This window comes from Dromiciops gliroides, chromosome 1 (genome assembly GCF_019393635.1).
Source record: "Dromiciops gliroides isolate mDroGli1 chromosome 1, mDroGli1.pri, whole genome shotgun sequence".
Lineage (NCBI taxonomy): Eukaryota > Metazoa > Chordata > Mammalia > Microbiotheria > Microbiotheriidae > Dromiciops > Dromiciops gliroides.
Genome location: NC_057861.1, coordinates 543,952,140 through 543,964,573, shown reverse-complemented (window position 1 = coordinate 543,964,573; position 12,434 = coordinate 543,952,140). Strand labels below are relative to the sequence as shown.

Below are 12,434 nucleotides of genomic sequence, written 5' to 3'. Positions count from 1 at the left end.
CTGTGAGCTTGGTCCTCATTTTCAAGCCTTTTGTGGCCCCTAACCTCCAGAAGAGTCCTCAACAAGACTTCAAAGTGACCAAAGTTAGTTTAAAATGACTCATCATTTTCCTTTTGAATAGTCCTTTCCTCCCTTTCACCAAACTCCTGTCCCTTGGCTTTCTAAGACCCCTCCTCAAGTGTAGTTTTCCACCTTGCCTTGCTCTACTCAAAAATTATTCCATGCTCTAGACCTTTCTGTCCTAATTTCTGATGCATGCCCTCACAAGATCTTCCCTTTCTTATTATATAGTGGTCCTTCAGAGTCCTGCTCTTCAGCTAGCTAATCCTTTTTTTTTTTTCTTTTTTTCTTTGTTGGTGAGGCAATTGGGGTTGTGACTTGCCCAGGGTCACACAGCTAGTAAGTGTCAAGTGTCTGAGGTCGGATTTGAACTCAGGGCCTCCTGAATCCAGAGCTAATCTAATAAAGGAATTAAAGCTAAAGGCTAAGGTGTTAATGACCACTAATGGCTTAATGTTTCACCCTCCCAGGTAATATTTGAATTGTATCCAAGGCTGTCAATGCCTTAAGGCAGAGGAGTAATTAATGGTCAAATTTTCAGACTCACTGAAGAACAGTGGGAGTGATATTTTTGGACAAAGGGACTTTTTGGTACCCTTGAAATCATATCATTTAAGCATCTCCCACCTTCCCCTATGCTTAGAGCCAATCCTACATCCTTACCCTTTCTAGCTCCTGCCATAAGTGGACTTTGAGACTGAAGATCTCACTTTCAAAGCTACGGTTCGTTGTCAACGATGTCCTCCTGCCTGTACCTCCTCCCCTGTCACTTTCTGGACTTTGAAATGACAGAATTTCACTGCTTATATTTCACATGATAACCTGTGATTTTTAGCTCTTTCGAAGCAGGACCCACATCTTTCATTACTAAAAATAGGGATGTGCTAGAGCCAGCTTGAAAGGTGTGACAGAGTCTATTGTTAAATTTTCAGCCTCAGCATTTATAACTCAAATCCGCAAATGCTAAAAATCAGTGTTTGGTTTATTATTTCTTTGATTATCTAGAATTAAGAAAGTAATGGAGGGGCAGCTAGATGGCGCAGTGGATAGAGAGCACTGGCCCTGGAGTCAGGGGTACCTGAGTTCAAATCCAGCCTCAGACACTTAACACCTACTAGCTGTGTGACCCTGGGCAAGTTACTTAACCCCAATTGCCTCACTAAAAAAAAAAAAAAAAAAAAAAAAAAAAAGAAAGTAATGGAGAAAATATTAAAAACTGAGATAAAGAGAGGTAAAGTATTTGTCCAAGGTCTCATAGCAGATCAGCCACAAAGTTAGGGCTAGAACCCAGATCTCCTACTTCCTGGTCCAGTACTCTTGCCATCATATGACTCTGTCTTTTATTTGATCTGTAACTCAGTTCCTCTTGCCATTTCACCAAATGAGGAGGTGATATGGGACTTTACATACAGTATGTGCTTCTTAATCAGCTCCTATGAAAGGGAAGCCCTGAGACTTCACTTGGACTTGCCAAGATTCTAATGGAATTTCCATTTTAGTGGTCCCAGTTTTCTGGAATCCCACTTCCCTAGTCTTATCTGGTGAGGTGTTACTGAGTCATCCTGTGTTTAATTAAATTATCGGGGAACTAGGATAGGTTTACCTAAAATATTGGGGGCCAGACTAGGTTTTTCTAAAATATTCTGATACTTAGAAATTAATGGCCATTGCAGCAGTTTGGGGCATTAAGCATTTATTATTAAATTGTATTAAATGTTAGGAAAGAGTTGACCTTGTGGCATTTAACCCAAGCCGAAAACCCCCCAGTGCCATATTGACTCTACATTACCTATTCTGTCCTAAGAGGAGAGCCTTCACCAACCAGACAGCCTTCCAAGTCTAGAGTGCAAGCCAAAAATGTCATTCACCTTGTGGTCTCAGTCTTTTTTCTCTTCCAATAGAGGTGGTTCTTACACACTGAACACCTTTGGACTGGCTCTGAAAGAGATTAGCTAAAGTTCCTGAACTAAACTTTTAAGTAGGGGGGTGGGGGGTGGGGAGAAAGCCAACCAAAGACTGGGTTCCTCCTGCCCCCCCAATCCATTATTAATAATTATTTTCTCATACTTCCCTGAAAATTCGAAATATCACAGGCACAAACAGAGATCAAAAATAAAATGCTCGTGTCATTGGATTTAGTGTGTTTTCTCCTTCCATGATACTCTTAAAAGAAAGCAAAGAACACCCAAGGAAATTCCATGCCACATGCCTTGTTTCAGAATGTTTGCCATCAGTTATATTCACCATGTGCTGATTTTCCTTCATAGGAAACTATTATCTTTGAGTATTCTAAAATGGCCACACAAACCAGAATTGGAGTCCAGATTCAAGATAATGAAAAGTTTCTGCAAGACCTTAGGTAAGGACCTATCTTACCTGGGTTCCCAAATGAAAATAAAATATTTACTCATAAGAAGGAATTGATATAGTTTTCATTTTTGTTAAGTACCCTGGACTTTTTCTACAATACTATCCTTTATGGAACAAAATTTAATATAAGACTACTGTGTCTTGAATTCTATATGGGAGAGAGGCTAGTTAATGATATACCAAGATATCACATGAGTTAACAGATAAACTAAGATCAATAGTAGCCAGAAGGGTTAATAGAGAAACTAAGGTTTGAGTTCTAATCAACAGTATAGCAACCAGAGGGTTCAAGTCCCTAACAACAAATACTATCAACAGAAGCTTAAACAGTAGCCAGGGATTAATAATCCTGGATGACAGGAAACAGAAACTGTACCTAGAAGCCAGTAAAGAGATAGCCTAAACAGAGAGACCCTCAGGGTCTGACAAGTCTAAACATGTTTTAGGAACATGTGCAAAAGGACCAAATGTGTCCTTAAGTTCACCTTATGATGTTTAAACCCAAAAAACACCTCTAGTAAGAAAAGTATCCACTTTAGGGAATGGCGTAGGACCCCAAGAATTCCAAAATATGACGTGAACCTCCCACAAATTGGCGATTAAGATAATGAGGAAATAACCTACATTTTCCACTTTAAATATAGCCATTTCCATCTCCCTAATCAAGACACTTTTCTTCTGTGGTCACCACAGTCTTTTTTTTGTTTGTTTTTTGTTTTTTTAGTGAAGCAATTGGGGTTAAGTGACTTGCCCAGGGTCACACAGGTAGTAAGTGTTAAGTGTCCGAGGCCGGATTTGAACTCAGGTACTCCTGACTCCAGGAGTGCTTTATCCACTGCGCCACCTAGCTACCCCGCCCACCACAGTCTTTTAATAAAACTTAGAAACTGGGTCACTGAGTCATGTAATTCTTTGGGACACCTCACTATCAATTCGATCAATTATATCTATCCTTACATCAACATTATGAAAAGCCTCCCCTATAAACTGGCCTTGAGCCATAAACCCTAGGGACTGATTGCTGCATAGTAGGATTTCATGAGGATAACTGGAAGAAAAGCAAAGCAAATGAGAAAACTGCAGGATTTTTCAAAAGAAATTAAAATCCCCCCAAGGTTATTGTATGAGGCCTGTGTGGAGTGGTAGAGCATAGATAAGTTAAATGAAGAAAACAGGGAATTGGAATTATGAGCAATGACCAAATGGAATTTGTGTTTTATAGTGTGAAAGGAAACACTGATGAAGACTTTATGAGGCAAATAAGTTTGCAGTTTATCGAAGAAAGCCCTGAGAAAACAGATAATGGATTATTGGTTTCAACCGTCAAACAGACCCAGGACTTGGTAAAACCAACCAAACAAACAAAAAAACCAAAGTTTATATAGCTAAGAGGAAATAGTTACAAATCATATCATAGGGGGTTAGGGGTGAGTGGAGGATGGTTTTGCTCCAAGGACCTTCCCAACTGATATACCTCAACCTATAACAGCTGGAAAGTTGGACACATCAGGATAGGTGGGAGAAGGGTACAACTGAATCTGGGGAAATTTCTATGTTCAAAATTCTTTGAATTGCACCCAAAGGAGGGAGAAGCATTCATTCCTCCCAAATGTATACAGACCAAAGGACTAGAGATATCTGTCTTTTACATAAATATGCACCTAATAAATGTTTGCTGCTGACTGACATGAAATTTGCAGAGTATTGTTAGAAAAGATGGAACATACAAAGTGAAATTAAAAAAAACTTTCCCCATTTTTTGTTTTCTTTTTCAAAGGGAGAGAGGAAGGCAAATTGTATTTGCATACTGAACATGAATAAAAATGAATTTTCTAGTTACTTTCTCATCTTTTCCTAAAAACCTATGTAAAATTTTTTTTTAGAAAAAGCCAACCCTCTTAATAGAGTTAGATATATCTAGTTTGCTTAAATTACTTCATATATGGAAAAAGAGAAAGAAATTAGATCATTCACTTTGATTAGAGAAGTATTCCCATCTATCATGTGTACTTCAGATACCCAATGGGAAAGTTAAGAAGGCTAAAAGCTGGAAATGAGCTGAAGCTCACATCACACGAGAAACAGTTGAATGAGCTATATTGTTTAAATTATATCAGGCAGGACATAAGAGAGACAAGGCATATGTCTCCAAATATGTAAAGAGCCATCACATGGAAAAAGGGGCTAACCTAGTCTGTGCTGCTTGCTACAAGGGAAAGTAGTACTAGGATTGTTGGGTAGGAGTTGAAGAGAGGCTGTCCTCCTTTCTCCTTGAAAAATAAAATAGTTTTTTATGTTCAGAGCTATCCAACATTGTAATGGGCAACACTTTAGGACAAACTGAGCTCTTGATCAAGGAGGTGATTAAGCCGAGACTGTCACTATTAAGGCTTATTATCCCCCCACCCCCATTAGATTGCAGGTTCCTTGAGGGCAGAGTATTATTTTCCTTTTGTCTTTGTACTTAGCGCAGTGCCTTGTCCATAGGAACAGTGACTGAACCTTTGATTTCATTGATATAGAGAATTCCTCCTCCCAATGCAGGTAATTCAGTACCTTCTCTGCAACTTATAATGTGATTAGGGCACTGAGAGGTTAATTAATTTGCTTATGTGACATAGGTGTTGGAGGCAAGATTTGAACCCAGATCTTCCTGAATCTGAGGCCAACTTGCTATCTACTACACCACACTGCCTTTCAGCCCAGAGTAGGAATTTAACAAATGCTTGCTAATTGAGAGGTTGGACTAAATAAACCATAAGATCTCTTCCAACTTTAAAAAAAATGGTTCTGTAATTCTGCAAATGATGTGTTATGTCTTGTGTCCTTTTTTCTACATGCATAAGGGAGAAGTAGAAAGAAGGGTCATCTATTCACTTTATATCATAGCTGTCATATTAAAGTGTTTTTCTATCTGTGTAGGGCTCAGACTCTGGGATATAATCCGTGGGCAATAGAGTTAAAAAATATGTATTCAATAGTGCTTCTTCAGATGTTAATGATGCATCCATGCTCAAAAATTTTATTGATGATTTCTTATATGGGAAAGAGGAAGGAAATATGAATAAGCGCTCTACTACACTCAGTATGTCAACCTCAATATATCACCCAAAAGAAAGTGAGAATAGTGAAATGTAGTGTTGATACAGGCAATCCTTGCCTAACCGTCTAAGTACACAAGCAGACACAGTCTATTGATGGTAGAATGGAAGATCCATCAACGTGTGCTATTTTTGTAACTATGATTATCACTACTTTTAAATCTGTGACTGCTGTGCACATCGGTCTTCTGGCTGAGATGTAAATATAACTTCTATGTGGCACAGTAGACAGAGAAAGACCTAAATCCTAATTTCCAGCCCTGCTACTAACTGTGTGACTTAGGAAAGTCAATTTAGCCATGAAGTGACAGGCTATGGGATCACCAAGGCACCTTTTAGCATTGTTATTCTGTGACTTTTTAATAAACTTCCATTTTTCCAATGTCAGGTTGGATCTCCTAGTGATTTCAAGTTACCCTCTCACCAGGCTCTGAAACCTCATTTTCCCAAAACATCTAGTATGTCCTTTTGGAAAGGCAGGACTAGGGTGTGCTGGAGCTGGCTCCTAGGTTCCCAAGAGCCCATTGTTAATTTTTTTTTTTTTTGCAGGGCAATGAGGGTTAAGTGACTTGCCCAGGGTCACACAGCTAGTTAAGTGTCAAGTGTCTGAGGCTGGATTTGAACTCAGGTCCTCCTAAATCCAAGACCAGTGCTTTATCCACTGCGCCACCTAGCTGCCCCCCATTGTTAATTTTTCAATCTGATCATTTATGCCTTCCTACAAATGATTTATTGTTTTGTTTATTAGCTAGACTTAGGAAAATATTAATAATGAAGGTTAAACTTAAAAGTGAGGATGTGTGCATACATTCTTTATTTTTCCAGGAGAGCCCAGTTGTTAAACATTTCCCAGCCCACCTCTGTATTGCTCTATAAACACTGCTATAGTTCAGCAAGAGTAGAAGGCTCAGAATCAGGTCACCACCAGCCTAGAGGTCTGGTACACGTAGGCTAACAAACACACACACACACACACACACACACACACATTAAATTAAACTAAAATTTAAAATTTTAATTAAACATTTTTTTAATTAAAAAAAATTAAACAAAATTTAAAAACACAACAAAACAAACAAACAAAAAACATGTAGGCTAACAATAGCAATAGCAATGATAACAACCACTGGCATTTATATAGCACTTTAAGGTTTGCAAAGTGCTTTACATCTGTTACCTCATTTGAGCTGCACAAAACCACTGGATAGTAATCACCTTGTCCTTGAACTCTTGACAATTCAACCCAACCCACCAGCAAAATGTCAATTCTTTTCAGTAGCAGGCAGCCAAAGTTGTAGTTGAAGCTGCTATTCTTGCTGTACTTATTACATGGGAAGTCATTCTCCCTTCAACCAGTTTGGGTAAAGTTGCATATGACTGGAGGCAGAAAAGACTGAAAGTTCCCAAGAGTAAGGAGATCTTGGTTATATTCTTGGTTCTGCAACTAAATAAGCTGGGTATCCATAGGCAAGTAATTTATTGCCTTTTCTGTGCCTCAGTTTCCTTGTCAAATAGAAATTATATTTCCTCTAACCTACCTTACAGATTTGGACTTTGAATGGTTAAGGGACATGTAGGGGCAGTTAGGTGGCACAGTGGATAAAGCACTGACCCTGGATTCAGGAGGACCTGAGTTCAAATCCAGCCTCAGACACTTGACACTTACTAGCTGAGTGACTCTGGGAAAGTCACTTAACCCCCATTGCCCCACAAAAACAAACAAACAAACAAAAAACATTGGGATTAAAATGGAGATGTTTGACTATGCATTTAAACCGAAATCACTCTGGCTCTCAATCAGCCAATAATAGGTCCCAGTCCAAGTCTTACTTGCTCATTGTTTGGGTTCCGATGGCTCAGAGTGATTGTAAAAAACAATTGTTTTGGGGCGGCTAGGTGGCGCAGTGGATAAAGCACCGGCCTTGGATTCAGGAGGACCTGAGTTCAAATCCGGCCTCAGACACTTGACTTACTAGCTGTGTGACCCTGGGCAAGTCACTTAACCCCCATTGCCCAGCAAAAAAAAAAAAAAAAAAAAAGCAATTGTTTCTGTTCTGGTCAGAAACTCTGAGGGTCTTCCCCTCCCAGACTGATTCTTTAGTGAAGACAAGCTAGGTCATCTTTTGCCTCAATTCTTACCTAGCCTTTAACTGCTGAATGGGTGTTGCCTCAGACAAACTGAAACCTGGGAAAGACCTTAGCTTAAAAAGGCCAAGGTCTCCCTTCGCATCCAGGGCCATCAACAGTCATCCTGACCTATATGATGACTTTGGAGGAAAGAATGAGACTGATGGTTTTGCACAGCTCTGCCTCACTTAAATGCAATTCACTTGCAAGTCAAGACATCACCTTCCTGATGTTATTGTTCCTCTTTGAGGACAAGGATGAACAACATTCAGGACAAAGGGAAAGCAATACTGTCTCTTTAAAGCATAATAGTGGGGGCAGCTAGGTGCACAGAGTGCTGGGCCTGGAGTCAGGAAGATTCATCTTCTTGAGTTCAAATCTTGCCTCGGGCACTTACTGACTATGTGACTGGCCAAGACCCTTCACCTGTTTGTCTCAGTTTCCTCATGTTGTGGGCCTGGGGTACCTCAGAAGTTTTCTGAGGGAAATCAAGGAACCTTCTCCTTGAGAAGCTAAACCAAAGGACAGACATACCTAAAGAGATAAGCAGCACCTGGTTGGGATTGAGTTAGCTCCATGACCACCACCCTTCATTCCAGTCCCCCCCCCCACACTCCTCAGGGAGATAAAATTAGGTGTGGCTGCTGCCTTTGTGGCTTGAGGGGGACAGAGATGGCTTGAGAGATTGGAGCCCAGTCACCACCAGTGGGGGATAGTCCTTCCCCAATAAAAGAACTTTCCACAGTCAGATGATCACCCTCATGGGACCACCATTGGTCCTCTATAAAATTATTTGCCTGTCTCCTGCTTGAGGAGATAGGTATCTCAAAGAACCACGCCTCTGTGCCATGCCTTCTCCCCATGAGAAGTCCAAGGACTTCTCTCTTGATTTCCTTTCCCTAGCACCTAAATAAAATATTATTTTATTCTAATTGGATTTGTGTTCAAGAGGGTGTAATTCTTCAAAGAGAAATTCCTAAAAACCCCTACCCCAAACCCCCACCAATTTCTCCCATAACACCTTGATTCCTCTATATGTGTTATCTGGTCATCTTTGGTTTTGCTTCTCACAGGAGAAACTTCTTCTGATTTATCCTAAGCTCCATGTCACTGGGAAAAGACAGTGAGGGGGTGTAGGCTTCCTTCTAAGGAATCAAGTCTTTATGTGTCTGATTGGCATCTCTATGTCAAGTAAAAGTGAGTAGCCCAAATGTATGAAATGATCACCTCTTCATTATGGGCACCACACAAGAAATCCATACTTAATCAAAAAGATATCATTAATTTCTTGTACAAAATGACAAATATGGTAATATTTTACATAATCATATGTGTATAACCCATATCTGATTGCTTGCCATCTCAGAGAGGGGGGAGGGGATCAAGGGAAGGAGGGATAAAAAATTGGAACCCAAAACTATAAAAATGTTGATTACATTTTTTTTTTTAAAAGATATAATTAACTCCTAAACAAGTCCTCACTGGTGGCTGTAATGAGGATCCCACACAATGCCCATGTGAGAAAGAATTCATTTGGACTCCTCCTCTATTCCAATCAGTATTAATCAGTTTACTATGATTCCATAGGGGTAGTCTCTTTTATTGTAGATTGGACAATTTTAATCCCCATACCTAGTCATAGCCTCTATGCATCTTCAAAATTTCATTCTTGAGAGTTTCTCATTCTTCCCATGTTGCCTTCCCCTAAAGAAATTTTGTCCATAAGAGTCTACTTAGCTTTTCTCTGGACGTTTTTCAAATCCACTCTTTAAAAACAAAGGGTAAATGTCAAACAATGTCCAGGTTTCTTCTGTTCTCTTTACCATTAATGTTAAGACATAATGGTTGGCATCTAGGTGGCGCAGTGGATAGAGCACCAGCCCTGGATTCAGGAGTACCTGAGTTCAAATCCGGCCTCGGACACTTAACACTTACTACCTGTGTGACCCTGGGCAAGTCACTTAACCCCAATTGCCTCACTAAAAAAACAAAAAACAACAAAAAAAAAGACTGTGGTGACCACAGAAGAAAAGTGTCTTGATTAGGGAGATGGAAATGGCTATATTTAAAGTGGAAAATGTAGGTTATTTCCTCATTATCTTAATCGCCAATTTGTGGGAGGTTCACGTCATATTTTGGAATTCTTGGGGTCCTACGCCATTCCCTAAAGTGGATACTTTTCTTACTAGAGGTGTTTTTTGGGTTTAAACGTCATAAGGTGAACTTAAGGACACATTTGGTCCTTTTGCACATGAGTTCAAATCCGGTCTCAGACACTTAACACTTACTAGCTGTGTGACCCTGGGCAAGTCACTTAACCCCAATTGCCCAGCAAAAAAAAAAGACATAATGGTCATTTCCACCTTTGCCTCTAGGTTTCCATCATTTCTATTTCAACAACTGCAACCAGAAAAGCAATTCCTCTTAATGTTTTCCCCACTTTTTAAAGGATAAATTGTCATTAAGGCAAGCCAAGAATTTATTAGCTGCTCTGCTTTTGGTAGAGTTGCAGGAGATGTCTGGATCATTGAAGTTCCCAATTACAACATCATGTCGTTATGGCTGGCTTGTGATAGATTTCCCAAATTCCTCATCTGTTTCCTTCCTCTGTCCAGATGATCTTTGCTTCTGTTTCTCTTTATGCTGATCTTTGCCCAAATGCCTTCCTCGGGGCTTCCCCATTCTGGTTTTTGGATTGCCTCACATGAATAAATGCTATTATCTTTTTTGTTAACATACAGAAGAGAACAAAAAGGAAGACCAGAAAGAATCACAGACAGTAGGAGAGCTTTAAAAGTAACATGTTGAATAATACCTAAAAAGGAACTGCAGTTTTTCTGATCTACTATCTATGTGGAAATACTCACTGGCCACACCTATTTGATTTCCTGAGACTGAGAAGGCAACTTATGCCTAAGCTAAGGCTAACTTTGGGGCAGCTAGGAGGTGCAGATTAGAATGCCAGGTCTGGAGTCAGAAAGACCTTAGATCAAATCCATCTTCTCACCCTTAGTAGTTGTGAGACCCTGGGCAAGTCACTTAACCCTGTTTGCCTTAATTTCCTCATCTGAAAATGAGCCAGAGAAAGAAATGGCAAACCACTCCAGTATCTTTGCCAAGAAAACCCCAAACGGGGTCACAAAGAGTCAGACACAACTGAAATGACTAAACAACAACAACAATCTACCTCAAGGGGCTATATGGATAAAATGAGAGCCAAATGGGGTCCCAAAGAATTGGACACAACTGAACAACAAAGCTATGTTCAGCTGTGCACTGGGTCTATATACTAGGCAAGGAGCAGTAGTAACAGAAGGGAGAAGGAGCTGTGTGACTGAGTGAGTTTGGTGACCCAGTTCCCAGCCTGGTCTGAGACCTGCAACTGAGTAATGAAGGTAGCAGGCTCAGACCAAGAGGAAGCCTATAGTTGTGTTATCCCTAGCGCTCTCAGACTGTCTGTCTCCCTATACTGACCAGTTATTGAAAAATGACTGCTTTCCCAATCAAGACTCTGTCTGGTGCTCTTTCCAGGTGTAGCTGGGGGCGGGGGAGAACTGGACCATACTACTTCCTCCTACTCCACCATCTTTACAGGTCTCTCTCCAATGCCAACTCTTCCTTTGGTGCCAGCCCACTCTTAGCAATGCTTGGGAGATTTCTCAAAAATCCTGCTGCTCAGATGCCAAGGAAGGTGAAGACACCAGCTGCCAAATCTGTAATCTCTTCTGAGTTTTCATTGCTCATAAGGTCAATGCTAAAAGAAGGAAACACAGAGAAACAAAGGTAGCCAGAGGTCCCAGAAAAAGTTTGGCTACTTGAGTCTTACATTCCACTTAGGGAACAGCAGCCTCCATTACCATCACTAAGGTTAAAGAAGGGCCATCTTTGACCCTCAATAAATTTATATCTTGGGGCAGCTAGGTGGCGCAGTAGATAGAGCACAGGCCCTGGAGTCAGGAGTACTTGAGTTCAAATCCAGCCTCAGACACTTGACACTTACTAGCTGTGTGACCCTGGGCAAGTCATTTGACCCCAATTGCCTCACCAAAAAAAAAAATATATATATACATATATATATATATATATATATATACACATATATCTTGTCACCCAGATGGCTGCATCCAATAGGATGGCTGGCCAGTGGAAAGTTGACTTTCCCTACCAGTCTTGGTACTCTGTGTTATCAGCTTATCAGTCATTTAGAAGACTCTCAGGAAATTAGTCCATACATGTCCTAAACCTGCCCCTACCCCAGCTCCAACATAGTCCTTTGGAGATGGACAGATAATTCTGGGGAGTTGGAAGAATGAGGGAAGGGGCAGCCCCCATTACATGTAAAAAGGCAGGAGTTGGACCAAAAAATCTCTAAAGTACTTCAGAGCTCTGAATCTATGCTATCTACATGTGCCATTTCTTGAAGGGCCTCAAATACAGAACAATGACATCTCTGGCATGTATGAAGCTGCTGACGGCCGAACTGTCCTAGTTTTAATTAGACATTCCCTGGTGATATTTAAAGCTCATCTATATTGCATGGAAATAATATTTGGAATGGGAATATTCCAGAATAATAATTCTGGAAGCTCTGACCTCAGTTTATGCCAGGTGAGTTTTCCCTTCACTCCTGCTAGGAAAGGAAAGGGAAGGCAGGATTACAACCATAGAATTCAATTCCATTTAATTTGACAAACATGAGAGAGGTAGGATTGGGTCTAACACGAATTCTTTGGATGAGTAACTTTTGGACGTAGGCTTTGATGGACACAAGGATAC

General features: G+C 40.3%; 1 protein-coding gene across 1 annotated transcript in view; it reads left to right on the top strand.

Annotated features, from left to right (window-relative positions):
* The first annotated feature begins 2,354 nt into the window (after positions 1–2,354).
* The window catches only part of VWA3A (von Willebrand factor A domain containing 3A), a 79,202-nt gene continuing 69,122 nt past the window's right edge, over positions 2,355–12,434 (top strand). Inside the window, 2 exon segments of the mRNA XM_043979249.1 lie at positions 2,355–2,419; positions 3,653–3,773. Coding sequence (XP_043835184.1) covers positions 2,355–2,419; positions 3,653–3,773 — 186 coding nt within the window.